At 35.9% G+C, this 16,168-nt stretch overlaps 3 protein-coding genes across 4 annotated transcripts; 1 reads left to right on the top strand and 2 right to left on the bottom strand.

The window, feature by feature from the left end:
* The first annotated feature begins 701 nt into the window (after nt 1–701).
* Nucleotides 702–2,361, top strand: LOC104757051 (nuclear transport factor 2A). The gene is made up of 2 exons (XM_010479751.3): nt 702–1,212; nt 2,027–2,361. Exons 1-2 carry the CDS (start codon nt 916–918, stop codon nt 2,096–2,098), a joined length of 369 nt encoding a protein of 122 aa, XP_010478053.1. The 5' UTR covers nt 702–915; the 3' UTR covers nt 2,099–2,361.
* On the bottom strand, nt 2,327–4,121 carry LOC104757052 (uncharacterized). Of its 2 annotated transcripts, none has more exons than XM_010479752.3 (2): nt 3,387–4,121; nt 2,327–2,944 (listed from the first exon to the last, which is right to left on the bottom strand). In XM_010479752.3, the coding sequence occupies exons 1-2, from the start codon at nt 3,525–3,527 to the stop codon at nt 2,480–2,482; spliced, it is 606 nt and encodes a 201-aa protein (XP_010478054.1). In that variant the 5' UTR covers nt 3,528–4,121; the 3' UTR covers nt 2,327–2,479. The 2 variants fall into 2 exon arrangements, with proteins under 2 accessions (XP_010478054.1, XP_087350812.1); XM_087494686.1 differs by having other exon boundaries at nt 2,327–2,974; nt 3,387–3,765.
* A 127-nt stretch (nt 4,122–4,248) lies between these two features.
* LOC104757050 (uncharacterized) lies at nt 4,249–5,971 on the bottom strand. The gene is made up of 2 exons (XM_010479750.3): nt 4,982–5,971; nt 4,249–4,597 (listed from the first exon to the last, which is right to left on the bottom strand). The coding sequence occupies exons 1-2, from the start codon at nt 5,415–5,417 to the stop codon at nt 4,581–4,583; spliced, it is 453 nt and encodes a 150-aa protein (XP_010478052.1). The 5' UTR covers nt 5,418–5,971; the 3' UTR covers nt 4,249–4,580.
* Nucleotides 5,972–16,168: the final 10,197 nt, after the last annotated feature.

Genomic DNA, 16,168 nt, shown 5'->3' with positions numbered 1-16,168 from the left:
CTCCCTCTTAGATTTTTGTATTTTTAACTAAATAAATCTTCCAAAATCCCAAATTTTTTTTTTTTGTCGTCTGATAGAACATAAGAAAAATGTTTGAACAAGGAAAGAAAAACACAAAACTGAAACAATTAAAACGCCTCAGCTCTCACTTGATTATGAAACCAATAAGGCCCTCCAAGTGAAAGATAAAACTAGAATCTACCATTTTTTATAACACTCTTTGCGATCGCCGAAGCCACTGTGTTTACAGTACTCGCAACTGTATAAGCTCTCCATGACGAAAGCTTTGATAGCGCCTCATGTATACTACTCAACAATAAGGTAGCTTTTATTAAAATTCAAATCTACAAACTGTTTTGAATAATAATGAATTTTAAGGTAGATTTTTAAATCATTATGTGAAGACTTTGTAAAATCCATGACTGAAAAATATAAGATTTGTAAATTTTATATAAATTTTTTTAAATGTTAAGTTGAATACATCTCGTTCAGTATTTTTAAATTTATAATCATTTTTTCATTTGTTTCTAATTATTGGCCAAAAAATTGCTAATAGAAATTTTATTCTAAAAATGGGATTGCTTGAAAGACACCAATCAACGGTTGTTCTCTCACCCATCATGATTCATGATGAATCCTTTTTTACTTCCCCCCCCCCCCAATCTCTTTCTCTCTCTCTCTCTCTCATATATTATATTAATGGGCCAAACTATTATGAGTTCGAAGGCCCATTTAAAAGTATCCTCTTTTTTTTCTAATTGGTCTGTTCCGTACAATTGTTTTTGCAGTTGTAGTTATCTCTCACCCCCTCCTCTGGTCTCGGTCATCATCTCCTCTTGAAAGCACGACGGTAGATAGAGAGCAAAAGGATCAATCAATCAAATCAAAAACAAAGGCAGACGGAGAGAAGGAGGGATGGATCCAGACGCAGTTGCAAAGGCTTTCGTTGAGCACTACTACTCGACCTTCGATGGGAATCGTCCAGGTTTGGTTTCTCTGTACCAAGAAGGATCCATGTTGACCTTCGAAGGCCAGAAGATCCAGGGCTCTCAGAACATCGTCGCTAAGCTCACCAGCCTCCCTTTCAATCAGTGTAAGCACAACATCACCACCGTCGATTGTCAGCCTTCTGGTCCCGCCGGCGGTATGCTCGTCTTTGTCTCCGGTAACCTTCAGCTCGCTGGCGAACAGCACGCTCTCAAGTTCAGCCAGGTTTCCCCCCCTTAAAATTCTCTTTATCACTTGTTTCCTCCATCATGTACGGTAGGGTCTTAGGGTTTTAAATTGTGCGTTTCTTTTAGATTTATTTATATATATATATATATATTTATGTGCCTGTTAGTTAGGTCATTAGAAGCTTCAACGATCTGGAGTTGTCTCGCAATTTTGTACCCTCTTTGATGCATTTAGTGATAGATCCGTGTGTAGGTTAAAAAGGTTCAGAGTTTTTTTTTATTTTTTCCCAAGGTTTTGTGTACATGTTATCTTGAGTCATCTCTTTCTGGCATTTCAGATTTCCACTCTCCTTCTGCTTCGTGAACGTAGCATCGGAATAGTGTTTTTTTTCTCAACTATTTTGTATATGTGATCTTGTAGTCTTTTTGATATACCGCATTAAGATTAAAAATGTCTCAATTCTATATACTTCTGTGTTGCTTGTGGTGTGTGTATCAATCATCTGCTGATGTAGACTTTGTTTCTGGTTTTTTTTTTCAGTTTTGAAGGCTGTTTACTAGATTTGTTTAATAGGAAGCAAAATAATATGTTTGTATCATTGCCTCTTAGTTCTTTAACTTTTAAGGGTACTACTTGTGTCTTTGTTATCAATTTTTTTGTGTGAACGTCAAACTAGTGGAATCTATGCATCGAATTAAGTGGGATGAATTCATATCAACTTGAGAGCTATATATATATATATATGCATCTCTCATATTGCGAATCACGCATTGGATTCTTTTATAAAAGTAGCATAGTTTGTTGTTTGGATTTTGCCTGGTTCTTGACTCGCCTGTCTTTTTGTGCACAGATGTTCCATTTGATATCGAATCAGGGAACCTACTACGTGTTCAATGATATATTCAGGTTGAACTATGCCTGAGGGATCAGGTGCAAGGGGGTATATTCGCACCATGATGACAAGCAAAAAAAGAAGACTGATGGAAGTTTGGGGTGTGAGTTGGTTTTAGATTTGGAACATGAAGCTTATTTTCTCGTGGTTTGCTGTCTGTTTTTTTTTTATATATTTTAAATCAATGGAGCTCCTTTGTTACTTTGGTTGAGATTACTCTATTTGTTTTCGGGCATTGATCCATGATTTAGTAAGCACTTTTTAAAGGATAAAAAAAAATGTTTATTTTGGAATATGGTTCCCTTTTGAAACCCTTTTTCATATGATCAAACTACTATTCTTTTCTTTTCCATCACGACGACCGTACAAAAGTAACAATTGTATTATAGAATCACCGAACGAAAGCTATTATTATTCGTCATCATCATCGAAACCAAATTCTCGCAACAGCTCGGGCACTTGAACATGAGGTCCACTGTCTGTTCCATTCCCATGGTTGTTTTGCTCCTTGGAAGTGGAAGTCCCCGTGAGTGGGTTCTTGAGTGGACGTATCTTACCTTTGAACATCCCATTAAGCATACCCCCGATGGATCTGACAGGGTGGCTAATCCTATCTTTCAACATGAAAATCATCGAGTACTCAGAGAGCTGCCAAGTCAATGTCAGGACGATCATAGCCGAGATCAGTATATGCGTAATTTTGTTCTGCCTCTGCACCTTCTTGATGTCTTTAGCTAATTCTTCTATACTCTCTTCCAAATGTTTCTTCCCCTCGTGTTTTCCTTTGGATGGTGAAGAATCTGAAGATCGTTCTTTTTCTTCCTCTTCTTCTTTGGCTGTCTTATGAGTTTTGCCCTTCATCCTCGGTGATTCCAACTAAGTTACAAACAAAAATTAGCATCAGCCCTGAAATGGGAATAAGGTCATCAACTCATCCCTAGACAGGACATGAAACAGAAACTAACACAATCATGTTGACAAGATCTACGTTCAGTGTTACACATTGCCAGGACACACTAATAATTAAATCATCATTTTACTGATCCAACCCAAACAAATTGGAGCTTGTGGTGATAGGCTTACAACAAAAAGACAAACAAGTTGTATCTGTCTGATTCACGAGTAAGATCAGACCAATCATATTTCAATCAAATCAAAGCAATCATCACACAAGATTCGTTGGTATAATAGTATATTCTCAAATAGTGATATGATTCAATCTTTATACCCAGAAAAGTTGATTGGGCACAAACATATCAGATAAATCAAGAAAGGAGAAAAACAGAGCTCCAAGGGGGAAAGAAACGAAGAAGTGTACCTGAGAGATAAGCCGAGAGAGCAAAAGCTGATCGTCGTCGTCTTCGATAAATGAGTCACCAGAAGCTTCTCTCTTCCTCTTCTCATCAAGAAGCTTCTCGATGGCTTTACTCAGATTCTCCACATCGTCACTCGACTCCATTTCACAGATGACAAACCCTTCTTCTCCTCCAACCTCTCCGCCGCTATCTCGCCTATCTCCAACAAAGACGATGTTTGTTGCTTACAGTTCTCTCTATTTTATTTTTAGGTAGAGAGAGAGACTTTTTTTTTTGTTTTTGGGACCCTTTTGTTTTGTATTGACAACGTAAGTCAGGACAGGACACGTGACATCAATTGACGGCACGGCACCTCCACTACCAAAGAAATAGAGCTATATTGAGATGCGCAATAGCGTAGGACATTTAAATACTAGTAGTATTCAACATGTAATAATGTAGTTATAATTCAGATTCTTTCTCTATCGGGAATTCACTCACACGCGCACGCACACACACAAAAAGAAGATTTTAACAAAAACAGAGAGTTATAGAGAAGAATGAAAAGACAAGCTCGTAACTTGAAACGCTTTCTGTTTCCAGTAAACCTCTGCCAAAAGATTATAAAACTCTTCTAGCCCTACTTTTCTTTATCTGATTTGAATACTCTGCCTGCCCATAAGTAGAGAACCAAAAAACCAATCATCTAGCTGCAAGGACTATAATTGGAACACCTAGAAGAGATCAAGAATAATGAAAAACAAGAAGTATTTATCGAGGACAGAAGCAGAAATTGATTAAATGATAGAACAAGATTTAAAGAGGATCACCAACGTATAGAGAGAACTGTGTCATAAACAAGCAAAGAAAAGGAGGCAGTAGAAATCCTAAAATCTTTGTATGCTTTAAGAAATAATGTTACATAAAAAGAACCCCATATCCATTAAAACACACACACAAATATCAGAAGCCTTCTCTATCTCTAAAAGTAAAATAGAAAATTCTCTTTTGATAAGTAAAATTATAAAACTTCCCCCCCCCCCCCCCCCCCCCCAATATCCACATGATTTTCCCCCAACCTCCAAAATACAACATAAAGAACATATAGAAACTCTCTATTGGATATATAAGGTTATATAATCAAATCCCCTTCTTCTTCTCCTTCTTTTTGTTCTGCCTTGCTCTGTTTTTTTGTTTTTGTTTTTTGGTTTGTCACTTCACAAAAGCTTCCAATCTGCCAAATCATATGTCAAAAACAAACATTATTGCAAGAAGAAGATGAATCTGCTTATTAACAACACATAGGTTTAGTTTTCATAAGAAGACATCAAGCACACGAACGAGAAAAGTAAGGTGAAAATGTAATGGGCACAATACAGAAAAACAGTCATAATCCAAAAGATGAAACAAAGAACAAGATCATTTCAATCAAAACAGAACATGACATCTGTGTTCTTATATTTAAAAACCTTAAAGAACCCTAATTCAAACCTCCATTTCTAACCAAAACCCGCCAGTGGAAACATATAAAGATGATCAAGAAGCAAATCTTTGAATGATATATCTAAACAGATCCGACACCAATTGTGATAAATTTAAGGCTAAAAGAAGTAATTACCAGAAATCTCCTTTCCGGAGGGAGATGGAGGGGTCAAGACGTAACAGAGAATGGACCTCCCAACCATGGAAATGGCGGAGACGATCCCAGCGACATAGAAAACCATGATAAGAGCGAGAACCCAAGGCAACAAAAGAAACCCGATGAAGAAAGTAACAGATCCACAAAGCATAAGAGCCACAGATATACCAAGCAGCAAAGACGCGAACCCAGACGGTGAAATATGGGCCAACGAAGGAGACGACGACGAGAAACGATGATGCAAAGAGGTATGAGGAGGACGAGGACGAATTCTACGAGGAGGCGGATCGGAGAACTGATCGTCGGGGAAAGATATAGGCATAGGAGGTGAACGGAGAAGATTCAAAACAAGAGAAGATAGATCGTAAAAAACCCTAGATTGGTGCTGCTGATCTCGCTCCCCCCTTCTCATCATCACAACCTCAAACAAGAAATGAAAAAAAAAATCCCAACTTTTTTTTGTGTTTAATCTCCAAAAAAGATCACAGAAGAAAAGAATTTGCTTGAGGAAGAAGATAACTAAAAAAAGAAGGGTGTTTTGCTAAAACCGAGGCGAGGAGATAAAAAAGAAAAACAAAAACAAAAACAGCCGGCAGAATTGATTGGGTAGAAGAAGAAGAAGAAGAACAAAGGTGTGCTGTTAATGGAGATTGCCTTACAAAATACGATAACTAACAATCTCTCTTACACAAACACACACACAGAGAAAAAAGGACTGAAATTTATGAAAAAGTTGTTCCTCGAATTTTGTGAAAAGAAATGCAAAAGGAGAAGGCGTCGTGAATCGTGTTGTTTTGGATAACGGAAAAAGCAAAGGACGAAGTAAAATAAAGGAAGACGCGTTGTTGATACGCGAGGGATATGGCGAGTAAGTAGGTCTCTCAGTAATGACGCGGCGTGAGAGAGTTGGGGTCTTTTCTCTTATCTTCTTTTCTTTCTTTCTACACCATTCTTCTTATCTGTTAACTTACAAGTCATTAATTTTGTTCCAATCATACCAGAGCTGTCGTTTTCTTGTTTTGCCCTTTTTTTCTTTTTGTGAAAATTTAGTTTTTTTTTTTAGTTTTTATTTTGGGTTTTGGTTATTTATTTGACTTTTTTTGTATAAGTTTTGAATTTGATGTATTCAACCAAATAATTGGGTTTGATTGGTAACCAAAACAAAGTTTTACAAATGGTACGGCTTTCAATTTTTACCAATCACAAAAACTTTACCAAAACTTTTATTAAAAATTTACAGTTTTTTATACAGTTTTGGCTACGTTACCAATAAGATCCAATAAAAATACTAATGGCTTTTAGAAAAATGAAACTGTCTTTGTTTTCAATTCAGGCTACTTGGATTTATGAAATGACTATAGTGATTGACAGTTCAATAATTCATTATTATTATGATATTAACTTTACTAATCCTTTCCTTTTTCCAATTCCAAAAAAATGAATATATATTATTATTACTAGGACTCAGACCCCCCGCGATGTCACGGGTAGGGGTGTCAATCGGGCTGGCCCGGCCCGGCCCGGCCCGAAACCCGTAAAGTCTGCATATATTTGAACCTGGTCCGGCCCTGCCCGAAATATTTCCGAGCCTATATTTCAAAGCCCGAGCTCGGCCCTAACAGGGCTACAAGACTTTTCGGGCTTTTCCGGGCTTATCTTATCGATCAAATATTCAAACTTATAAGCCTTAAAAAGCAGTGTTTGAAGGTGCATTATAAAACAAATCAATCAAAAATTTAATAACTCATCTATATTCACTACAACCAACTTAATTTAATAGAAATTGTTTAAAACTAAATAAAATTTCGATATTTTAATCAAATAAACCAATATATAATTCATATAAAATATCATTAATAAAAAATTTATAGTATAAAATATGGTTATTGAGTAAATATGAAAACTAGGATTAGAGTTTAAAACTTTATTTACACTGTTGTAAATAGAGATTTAGGTTAAAGCTCTTGTTCTTATTATTGATAATGAATCCGAGATTACATATATATAGGTTCCCATAGGGACCAAGTACAAACCGACATAAGTAAAGGACATAGCCGAATGGGCTTAAGTAATGGCCGATGGGCCTTAGTACAATGGACTGTAGACTACTAAGGCTAATAGATGGGCCGGTCAGATAGAGTCCATCAAGTGTTTTACAACACTCCCCCTTGGACGAGATGACCGTGCCTATGCGAGGATGAGATCGCTGCAATGTGTTAAGGGGATGCTGCCTCATTAAAACCTTACCAGGAAAACCCATTGGGACAAAACCTTGGTGAAGGAAAAAGAGTACAGCACACATTGCTCCCCCTGTTCCAAGCATCACTCTAAGTCCTTGAGCCTCCGCATTCCAATCTGGTGCGTGAGCTTCCTGAAAGTTGTAGTCGGTAGTGCCTTGGTGAAGAGATCGGCTGAGTTGTCGCATGATTGGACTTGTACCACTTGAACTTCTCCGGCCTTTTGTAGTTCATGTGTGTGAAAGAACTTTGGCAGTATGTGCTTCGTCCGATCTCCCTTGATGTAACCATCTTTGAGTTGTGCGATGCAGGCTGTATTGTCTTCATAGATGACCGTGGCTTCCTTGTTGTCTTCTAATCCGCTATCCGTCCGTATATGCTGAGTCATAGACCGCAACCAAACACACTCACGGCCGGCTTCATGTATGGCAAGGATCTCCGCGTGATTTGAAGATGTGGCAACCAAAGTCTGCTTCATGGAACGCTAAGAGATCGCTGTACCGCCGTGCGTAAACACATAACCTGTTTGTGATTTACCATTGTGTGGATCGGATAGATAACCTGCATCAGCAAAACCAACTAAACCATCTTTGTTATAGTTAGTAAAGTAAAGACCAAAGTCTGTCGTTCCCTGAAGGTAACGCAGAACATGTTTAATACCACTCCAGTGCCTTTTGGTCGGACAAGAACTATATCTTGCTAGGAGGTTCACGGCAAAGCTGATATCTGGCCTAGTGTGACTAGCCAAGAACATTAACGCTCCTATAGCACTGAGGTAAGGCACTTCAGGACCAAGAATTTCTTCATTGTCCTTCTTAGGAGCAAATGGATCTTTATCCACTTTTGTACTTCTCACAACCATTGGGCTAGTCAATGAGTGAGCTTGCTCCATATTAAATCTCTTGAGTACCTTTTCTGTATATGCCTTTTGATGCACAAGGATTCCATTATTTCTGTACTCAAGCTGTAACCCCAAACAGAATTTTGTTTTGCCTAGGTCTTTCATTTCGAATTCTTTCTTAAGATATTCGACTGTTTGGGCGATTTTCCCAGAGGTTCCAAGGATGTTCAAGTCATCCACATATACTGCTATTATCACAAATCCTTTGTTTGCAAACTTCTTTATGAATATACATGGACTGATCGGGTCATTCTTATAACCTTCCTTGGTCAAATAGTCACTAAGTCTATTGTACCACATTCGACCACTCTGTTTCACTCCATAAAGCGATTTGTCTAGCCTTATGCAGTATTGGTCTCTAGAACCACTTTTCTTGTGTTCTATACCCTCTGGTAATCTCATATAAATCTCATTATCCAGTGGACCATACAAGTATGCAGTTACAACATCCATTAACCGCAAATCCAGTTTTTCTCTTACAACCAGACTTATTAGATACCTAAAAGTCGTTGCATCCATCACAGGGGAGTATGTCTCCTAATAATCTATGCCGGGTCTTTGAGAGAATCCTTGTGCTACAAGCCGTGCTTTGTATCTCACAATTTCATTCTTCTCATTTCTTTTCCTTATAAAGACCCACTTGTGTCCAACTGGTTTGATTTTAGGTGTTGTCCTTATGATCGGACCAAACACACTTCTCTTCTTTAAAGAGTTTAACTCCACATCAATGGCTTCTTTCCATTTAAGCCAATCTTTACTTTGAGTGCACTCTAATATAGATGTGGGTTCTAGATCCTCATTTATTTCAAGTGCTACCTTGTATGCAAATATATCATCAATGTCGACATCTTTTCGGTTCCATTGTATACCAGACATAATATAGTTTATCGAGATCTCATTGTTGTCAATTCCTTCAGGTTCTTGGGTCTCAGTGTCCTGAGCCTCATTTGATACCTTAGGAGTTTCTGTGACAACGTCTGGTTGTTCTATAATCCCTATAGCCTCGGTCTGATTTGCACCTCTTTTACTCTTCCGAGGATTCTTATCTTTGGAACCTACTGGTCTACCCCGTTTCAAACGTGGCTTAGACTCTGTAGCAACTTGGTTATTGTGTTCCTTGTGAACATCAATACGTACTGGTGCATTACAAGCTGGTATGTACGATTTTGTTACTCTCTTTGGGTCAGCAAAGGAATCTGGCAATTGATTAGCTACCTGCTGTAAATGAATTATTTTCTGTACTTCTGCATCACATGCGTGTGTGCGAGGATCTTGCCAATTTAAGGATGTTTGATTCCATGTGATTTCCTTGACCAGCTTGTTAGACTCTCCCCCTAATGTAGGGAATTCAGACTCAATGAACTGACAGTCCGCGTATCTGGCCTTAAATAAATCTCCTGTGAGTGGCTCGAGATACCTTATGATTGTGGGAGAGTCATATCCAACATATATTCCCATCCTCCTTTGAGGTCCCATTTTTGTTCTCTGTGGTGGAGCAATTGGTATATATACGGCACAACCAAATGTTTTGAGATGGGACAAGTCTGGCTCTTGACCCGTTAATAGTTGGGATGGTGAATATTTGTGTTCACTAGATGGCCTAATGCGTATGAGTTCTGCTGCATGTAAGACCGCGTGTCCCCAAGCTGACACGGGAAGCTTCGATCGCATTAATAATGGTCGAGCTATCATTTGTATACGTTTAATGAAGGATTCAGCTAATCCGTTTTGTGTATGGACATGTGCCACAGGATGTTCCACACTCACCCCCATGGACATACAGTAATCATTAAACGCTTGGGATGTAAATTCACCAGCATTATCTAGACGTATAGTCTTAAGTGGAAAGTCCGGAAAATGTGCTCTTAATCTGATGATTTGAGCCAACATCTTAGCAAAGGCTAAGTTTCTTGTGGATAACAAGCATACATGAGACCATCTGGTTGATGCATCTATCATCACCATGAAATATCTAAAAGTCCCACTTGGTGGGTGTATTGGTCCACATATGTCACCTTGTATCCTTTCCAGAAAATTTAAAGTTTCTCTTGTGACTTTTACTGGTGAGGGTCTTACAATAAGTTTCCCTTGTGCACATGCTACACAAGTTGCATTTTTAGGGAAAACTTTTCTTTCTTTGAGGTTGTGCCCTTTTGAACTCTGGATTAATTTACGCATCATGTTCTGACCCGGGTGGCCAAGCCGGTCATGCCATAGAGTGAATTGTTCGTTGAACATTTTGTGCTTTGCTAGGTTAGCTTCTATCATATTGATCTTAGCATGGTATAAACCAGTGGCTAGTGCAGGTATAGTCTCTAGGATCTTCTTTTGTCCATTTACATTTTCTGTAATGTATAGGAACTCTTTAGATCCTTCACCCTTGGTTTCAACATGGAAACCATTAGTCTTATATCTTTAAAGCTCAATAAGTTTCTCTTAGAGCTGGGTGAGAATAAGGCATCACTTATTTCAATATGTGTACCCTTAGGTAACAAAATGTGAGCCTGGCCGTAGCCTTCTATCATGTTTGCTATACCCGCAATTGTACTAACATTTGCACTTTTCATTTTAAGGTTTATGAAATATCTTTTGTCTCTTAGTATAGTGTGGCTGGATCCACTGTCCACCACTAGTTCACTCAAGTCCTCGGCCATTTCTATTAAGAGGACAATAATTTGTATTTTACGAGACAAGTTTTATAAAATAAAATCCATTGCATAAATCAAAGCAATTATCCATTACAAGAAATTTAAATCATAGAAAGCATAGGAATTAAACCAAAATAAAAACGAAATTCAATCTAAATCTTTAAGGCAATCGGAAGTCTCATAATCTAGCAAGTCGTCCTTCTCATGATCAAAGTCTCCTTCATCATCGAGGTGCACTAGATTAGCCTCGGGTTTCTTCTTTAAAATTTCTTGGTATGCCTCAACCAGGTGTTTGGCAGTTCTGCAGTTCTTGTACCAGTGGTTTGTCATACCACATCGGTTACAGGCCGATTTGGCCTTGGCGTGTGGTTTAAAAGACCCACGGCCTCTACCACCACGTCCGCGGCCTCCTCGGCCTCCTCGGCCACCATGTCCTCTGCCACCACGGCCTTGGCCGTAGTGTCTTTCTCTGTGGACGTAGTTGGCCTCTAGAGGTTCTTTAGGCTCTTTGGCCTCTGCAGCAACTTTCTTACCCAAATCAACCTTGTTTGCCTCCGGTAATGGGGCTGTACCAGGAGGTCTCATAGCACTGTTCATCATCAGCAATTCATCATTCTGCTCAGCGAGCAGTAAACACTCAATGAGTTCCCCATAATCGGCAAGTTTTTGGTGCCGATATTGCTGCTGGAGTACTCGGTTATTAGGGCTGAAGATAGACAAAGTCTTCTCAATCAGCTCCTTCTCAGTTACCTCTTTTCCACACAGCCTAAGGAGTGAGACAATCCTAAAAAGCTCAGAGTTATACTCTTCCACGGATTTGTAATCCTGGATCCTTAGGTGTTTCCAATCATACTCTGCCTTTGGAAGGAGCACCGTCTTTTGGTGCCCATAACGGCGTTTAAGCTGTCTCCAAAGGTCAAGAGGATCTTTTAGGAAGAGGTACTGGCTCTTAAGAGGCTCAGCAATGTGATGATGTATGTGCTGGAGGCACTTACTCTTTTTCTTTTTAGCGCACTCCAATGTTTCGTCAAGGCATTCTTCCAATCCGTTTGACTCGAGATAAATCTCAGTGTCATTTGCCCATTGCAAGTAGTTATTTCCAGAAGCTTGCAGGATTGGGTATTCAAGGCTTTTGAGGTTTGCCATCTGCAAAGATAGACAACCGATAGTTAGCATGCGGTATATGAGACTGAACCATGCAACATTTATTCAGGTCATGCGGTAATGAGACCGGTCATGCCTTAGGTCATGCGGTAATGAGACCGACCATGCCATGCCTTTATGTATATTTTCGTTTGGTTTAATCCTCATGCATGCAAGACAACAAAATCAAATGCATGCAACAATCCTAGATAGTATTTCCTTTTTCTTAAAGTTTCCTTTTAGTTTAAGATTTACTAAATTTATGTTTTAGGAAATATCTTAGGCTTTAGGATAATTACTATATTTTAGATTAGGAACTTATCCTAATCAAGTCTTAATTCCGAAATTTTAAAGTTTTAATTCCTTAGCAAAGCTTAATATTTTATTTCGGATTTTAGGGTTTCAATTCGAGATCTTAGGGTTTATGCAGCCGAATCTAACAAGAACAATCTATGGTTCAATTTGTTTTCTAACACCCTACTCGAATCCTTATGATGCATGAATGATCAATTTTTAATTTCCTAGAACAGTTTAATTCAACAAATATTTCTAGGTTCTTATGCATCACAACAAGCAATCAACCAAATTTTAATCTTAAGAGATAATTGGTTTTAATTCTCAAGAAATCTAACAACCTAAACATGATTCAACTTTTAAGTTTTAGGCTTTAGAGATCTTAGTCTATGTTGGTTGTTTACTTGTTTTTCTTTTAGGGTTTTAATAAATCTTAAATCCAAATTCGTTCATAGGGTTTTAAGAAGGTTTAGAACTTTTGTTTACCTTCACCGAATTGGATCTCTGACTGGTTATGAACCGGGAGCTAAAGACCTCGGTAATTCCTCTCTTCCTCGAACAGCTTCCCTCGATCAGCTTCTCTCGAACAGCTCCTCACGAACTGCTCCTTGCTTCGCACTTCGAACTCACCCCCAATTCCGCGAACTACGAACCTCGATCAAGTTATCGATAGAAACTTGATCACGAGCTAAGGATGCTCGTGGATCAGTAAGAGATCTTCGAGATAAAGAAGATGAATCTCGAAGAAGTAGAAGAAGAAGAAGAAGGCGGTTTAGGGTTTTAGGGAAGAAGAAGAGATCGGCGGCTGCCTTTAGGGTTTTTAGGGTTTAGAGGCTATCGTGCTGATAACGTGTTGTAAATAGAGATTTAGGTTAAAGCTCTTGTTCTTATTATTGATAATGAATCCGAGATTACATATATATAGGTTCCCATAGGGACCAAGTACAAACCGACATAAGTAAAGGACATAGCCGAATGGGCTTAAGTAATGGCCGATGGGCCTTAGTACAATGGACTGTAAACTACTAAGGCTAATAGATGGGCCGGTCAGATAGAGTCCATCAAGTGTTTTACAACATACACTAAATTATTAATCAGATATTGCAATTAAACAAAAATATTAACAAAAAGGTACAAATATATTTATTAAAGGACTTTTCGGACTGGTCCGAGCCCGGTCGGGCTAAGGCCGAAATACTCTATAGCCCAAACGGGCTGAGCCCGAAAGGCCCGATTTTTTCTGGACATATATCTTTAAGCCTGAACCCAGTGTTTTGTTTTTCAGGGCCGGGCCGGGCCAGCCCGCGGGCTTTGGCCCTAATTGATATGCCTAGTCGCGGGGGAAATATTTTAGAAAAAGTAAATAAAAATTTAAATTTAAAATTATACATTATAAAATCATTTGAATGTAATAGAATAATTTGAATACATAAATATTAAACATAAACTGTTACTAAAAACACAACCATCAAAATGAAAACTTATAACAAAAAATATTATCTATAATAGATGCAACTTTGCAAAAAACATTGTTTAAAGTATTATAAATATATAAGATATTTTATGAAGAATTATGGTAAAGAGTTACAATTAAAAAATCATTATGACAAAGTGATCCTAATTGAGAATATTGAACTAATGGTTGTAATGAGTAAATATAATTTTTTATTAAATAATTTATAATTAAAATATATTAAATAGTGAGTGAAACTGTATCAACGATAAATTAAAATTCAAATACACAACTTTTAATAATAAAATAAAATAAATGAAAATAGTTTTTAACAAAAATTACGATATATAGACGCAACTATAAATTCTATATTAAGTTTTATTAAATTTCTATATTGCTATAATCATTTCTAAAATTTAATTTAGATAGAATAACGTTGAGAATAAGATATTAATATCCAAATTATATAGATTCAATATAAAATGGAAAATTTGTTTTAACGAATAATTATTTGTTAGTTATTGATGAAGAGACAAATATATAGAAAGTTCAAAAGACATGAATAATAGACACACCTATTAGAACGAAAATTTGTGATGAAAAAATATGAATAAAATATAGTGAAAAGACACAACTCTACAATGAACAGATACAACTGTTTGATTTTTTTTTTTAAACAATATTTTAACAAAAAAATACTACGAAAATTCGCAACTGTTGTTCGCATTTATTCAGATTGTTATTATTATTTTTAATTATTAAACTATTTTTAAAAGAAAAGTTATGATAAATAGATGCAAATGTACATTTTATATTAAGTTGTATTAAATTTCTCTATTACTATAACAATTTCTAAAATTTTAGTTAGATTATAAATTAACGTTGAATATTAGATATTAACATTCAATTATCTAGATTCAACATAAAATAAAAAAATTTGTTTCAACGAGCTTGTTAGTTACTAATGAAGAGACAAATATAAAGAGAGTTCAAAAGACATGACTATTTAAATAGACACACCTATTAGAATGAGAAGTTGTGATAAAAAAATATAAATAAAATATAGTGAAAAAACACAACTCTACAATGAACAGATATAACCGTTTCAATTTTTTTCTTTCAAAAAAACAAAAATTTTACGAAAAGGTGCTACGAAAAATCGCAACTGTTGTGTCTGCTTTTGATTATATTTATACCTAATAACCATATAAACTGCTTTTAAATAGAAAGCATCTTTATTATCATATTGAAAAGTCAAATTCAAAAACTCACTATATAATTCATCTAACTCTTAGAAAAAAACTCCAAAATATATAAGATATTTTATGAAGAATTAGGGTAAGTTATAATTAAAAAATCATTATGACAAAGTGATCCTAATTGAGAATATTGAACTAATGGTTGTAATGAGTAAATATAATTTTCTATTAAATAATTATAATTAAAAGTATATTTAATAGTGAGTGAAACTGTATCAACGATAAATTAAAATTAAAATAAACAACTTTTTAAAACAAAATAAAATAAATGAAAATAGTTTTTAACGAAAATTACGATAAATAGACGCAACTGTAAATTCTATATTAAGTTTTATTAAATTTCTATATTGCTATAATCATTTTTAAAAATTTATTTAGATTATAGAATAACGTTGAATATTAGATATTAATATCTAAATTACATAGATTCAACATAAAACGGAAAATTTGTTTTAACGAATAATGATTTGTTAGTTATTGATGAATAGACAAATATATAGAAAGTTCAAAAGACATGACTATTTAAATAGACACACCTATTAGAACGAAAAGTTGTGATGAAAAAATATGAATAAAATATAGTGAAAAGACACAACTCTAAAATGAACAGATACAACTGTTTGAGTTTTTTTTTTTTTAAAACAAATAAAAATAATATTTTTACAAAAAAATACTACGAAAATTCGCAACTGTTTTTCACATTTATTCAGATTGTTCTTATTATTTTTAATATTAAACTATTTTTAAAAGAAAATTTACGATAAATAGATGCAAATGTAAATTTTATATTAAGTTGTATTAAATTTCTTTATTACTATACCAATTTCTAAAATTTTAGTTAGATTATAAAATAACGTTGAATATTAGAGATTAACGTTTAATTATTTAGACTCACCATAAAATAAAAAAATTTGTTTCAACGAACTTGTTAGTTACTAATGAAGAGACAAATATAAAGAGAGTTCAAAAGACATGACTATTTAAATAGACACACTTATTAGAATGAGAAGTTGTGATGAAAAAAGGGGCATTCTCAAAAATGCCCCTTTTTCCGTATCTCTTTTTAAAAATACCCCTTCATGTTGACCATTTTTAAAACTACCCCTCTTTACATACAAAATGACCAAATTACCCTTTTTTGAGTGACAGCAAGAATGTACAGTCATCAAAATCGAAAATATTTTCCCGCCAAAAACATTTCCCGCCAAAATCGAAAAATTTTCCCGCCAAA

Source organism: Camelina sativa, chromosome 17 (assembly GCF_030686135.1).
Source record: "Camelina sativa cultivar CO46 ecotype springtype chromosome 17, ASM3068613v1".
NCBI classification, from domain to species: Eukaryota; Viridiplantae; Streptophyta; class Magnoliopsida; order Brassicales; family Brassicaceae; genus Camelina; species Camelina sativa.
The sequence above is the reverse complement of the archived record's forward strand: the minus strand, read 5'-3'. Positions and strand labels throughout refer to the sequence as shown.

What these genes read in the sequence shown, in the direction of transcription:
- LOC104757051 (XM_010479751.3), top strand. Translation starts at nt 916, where the DNA reads ATGGATCCAGACGCAGTTGCAAAGGCTTTCGTTGAGCACTACTACTCG. An exon ending in ACGCTCTCAAGTTCAGCCAG is followed by an intron (nt 1,213 to 2,026) that starts GTTTCCCCCCCT and finishes TTTTGTGCACAG; the next exon opens with ATGTTCCATTTGATATCGAA.
- LOC104757052 (XM_010479752.3), bottom strand. Translation starts at nt 3,527, where the DNA reads ATGGAGTCGAGTGACGATGTGGAGAATCTGAGTAAAGCCATCGAGAAG. An exon ending in TCTCTCGGCTTATCTCTCAG is followed by an intron (nt 2,945 to 3,386) that starts GTACACTTCTTC and finishes TTTGTAACTTAG; the next exon opens with TTGGAATCACCGAGGATGAA.
- LOC104757050 (XM_010479750.3), bottom strand. Translation starts at nt 5,417, where the DNA reads ATGATGAGAAGGGGGGAGCGAGATCAGCAGCACCAATCTAGGGTTTTT.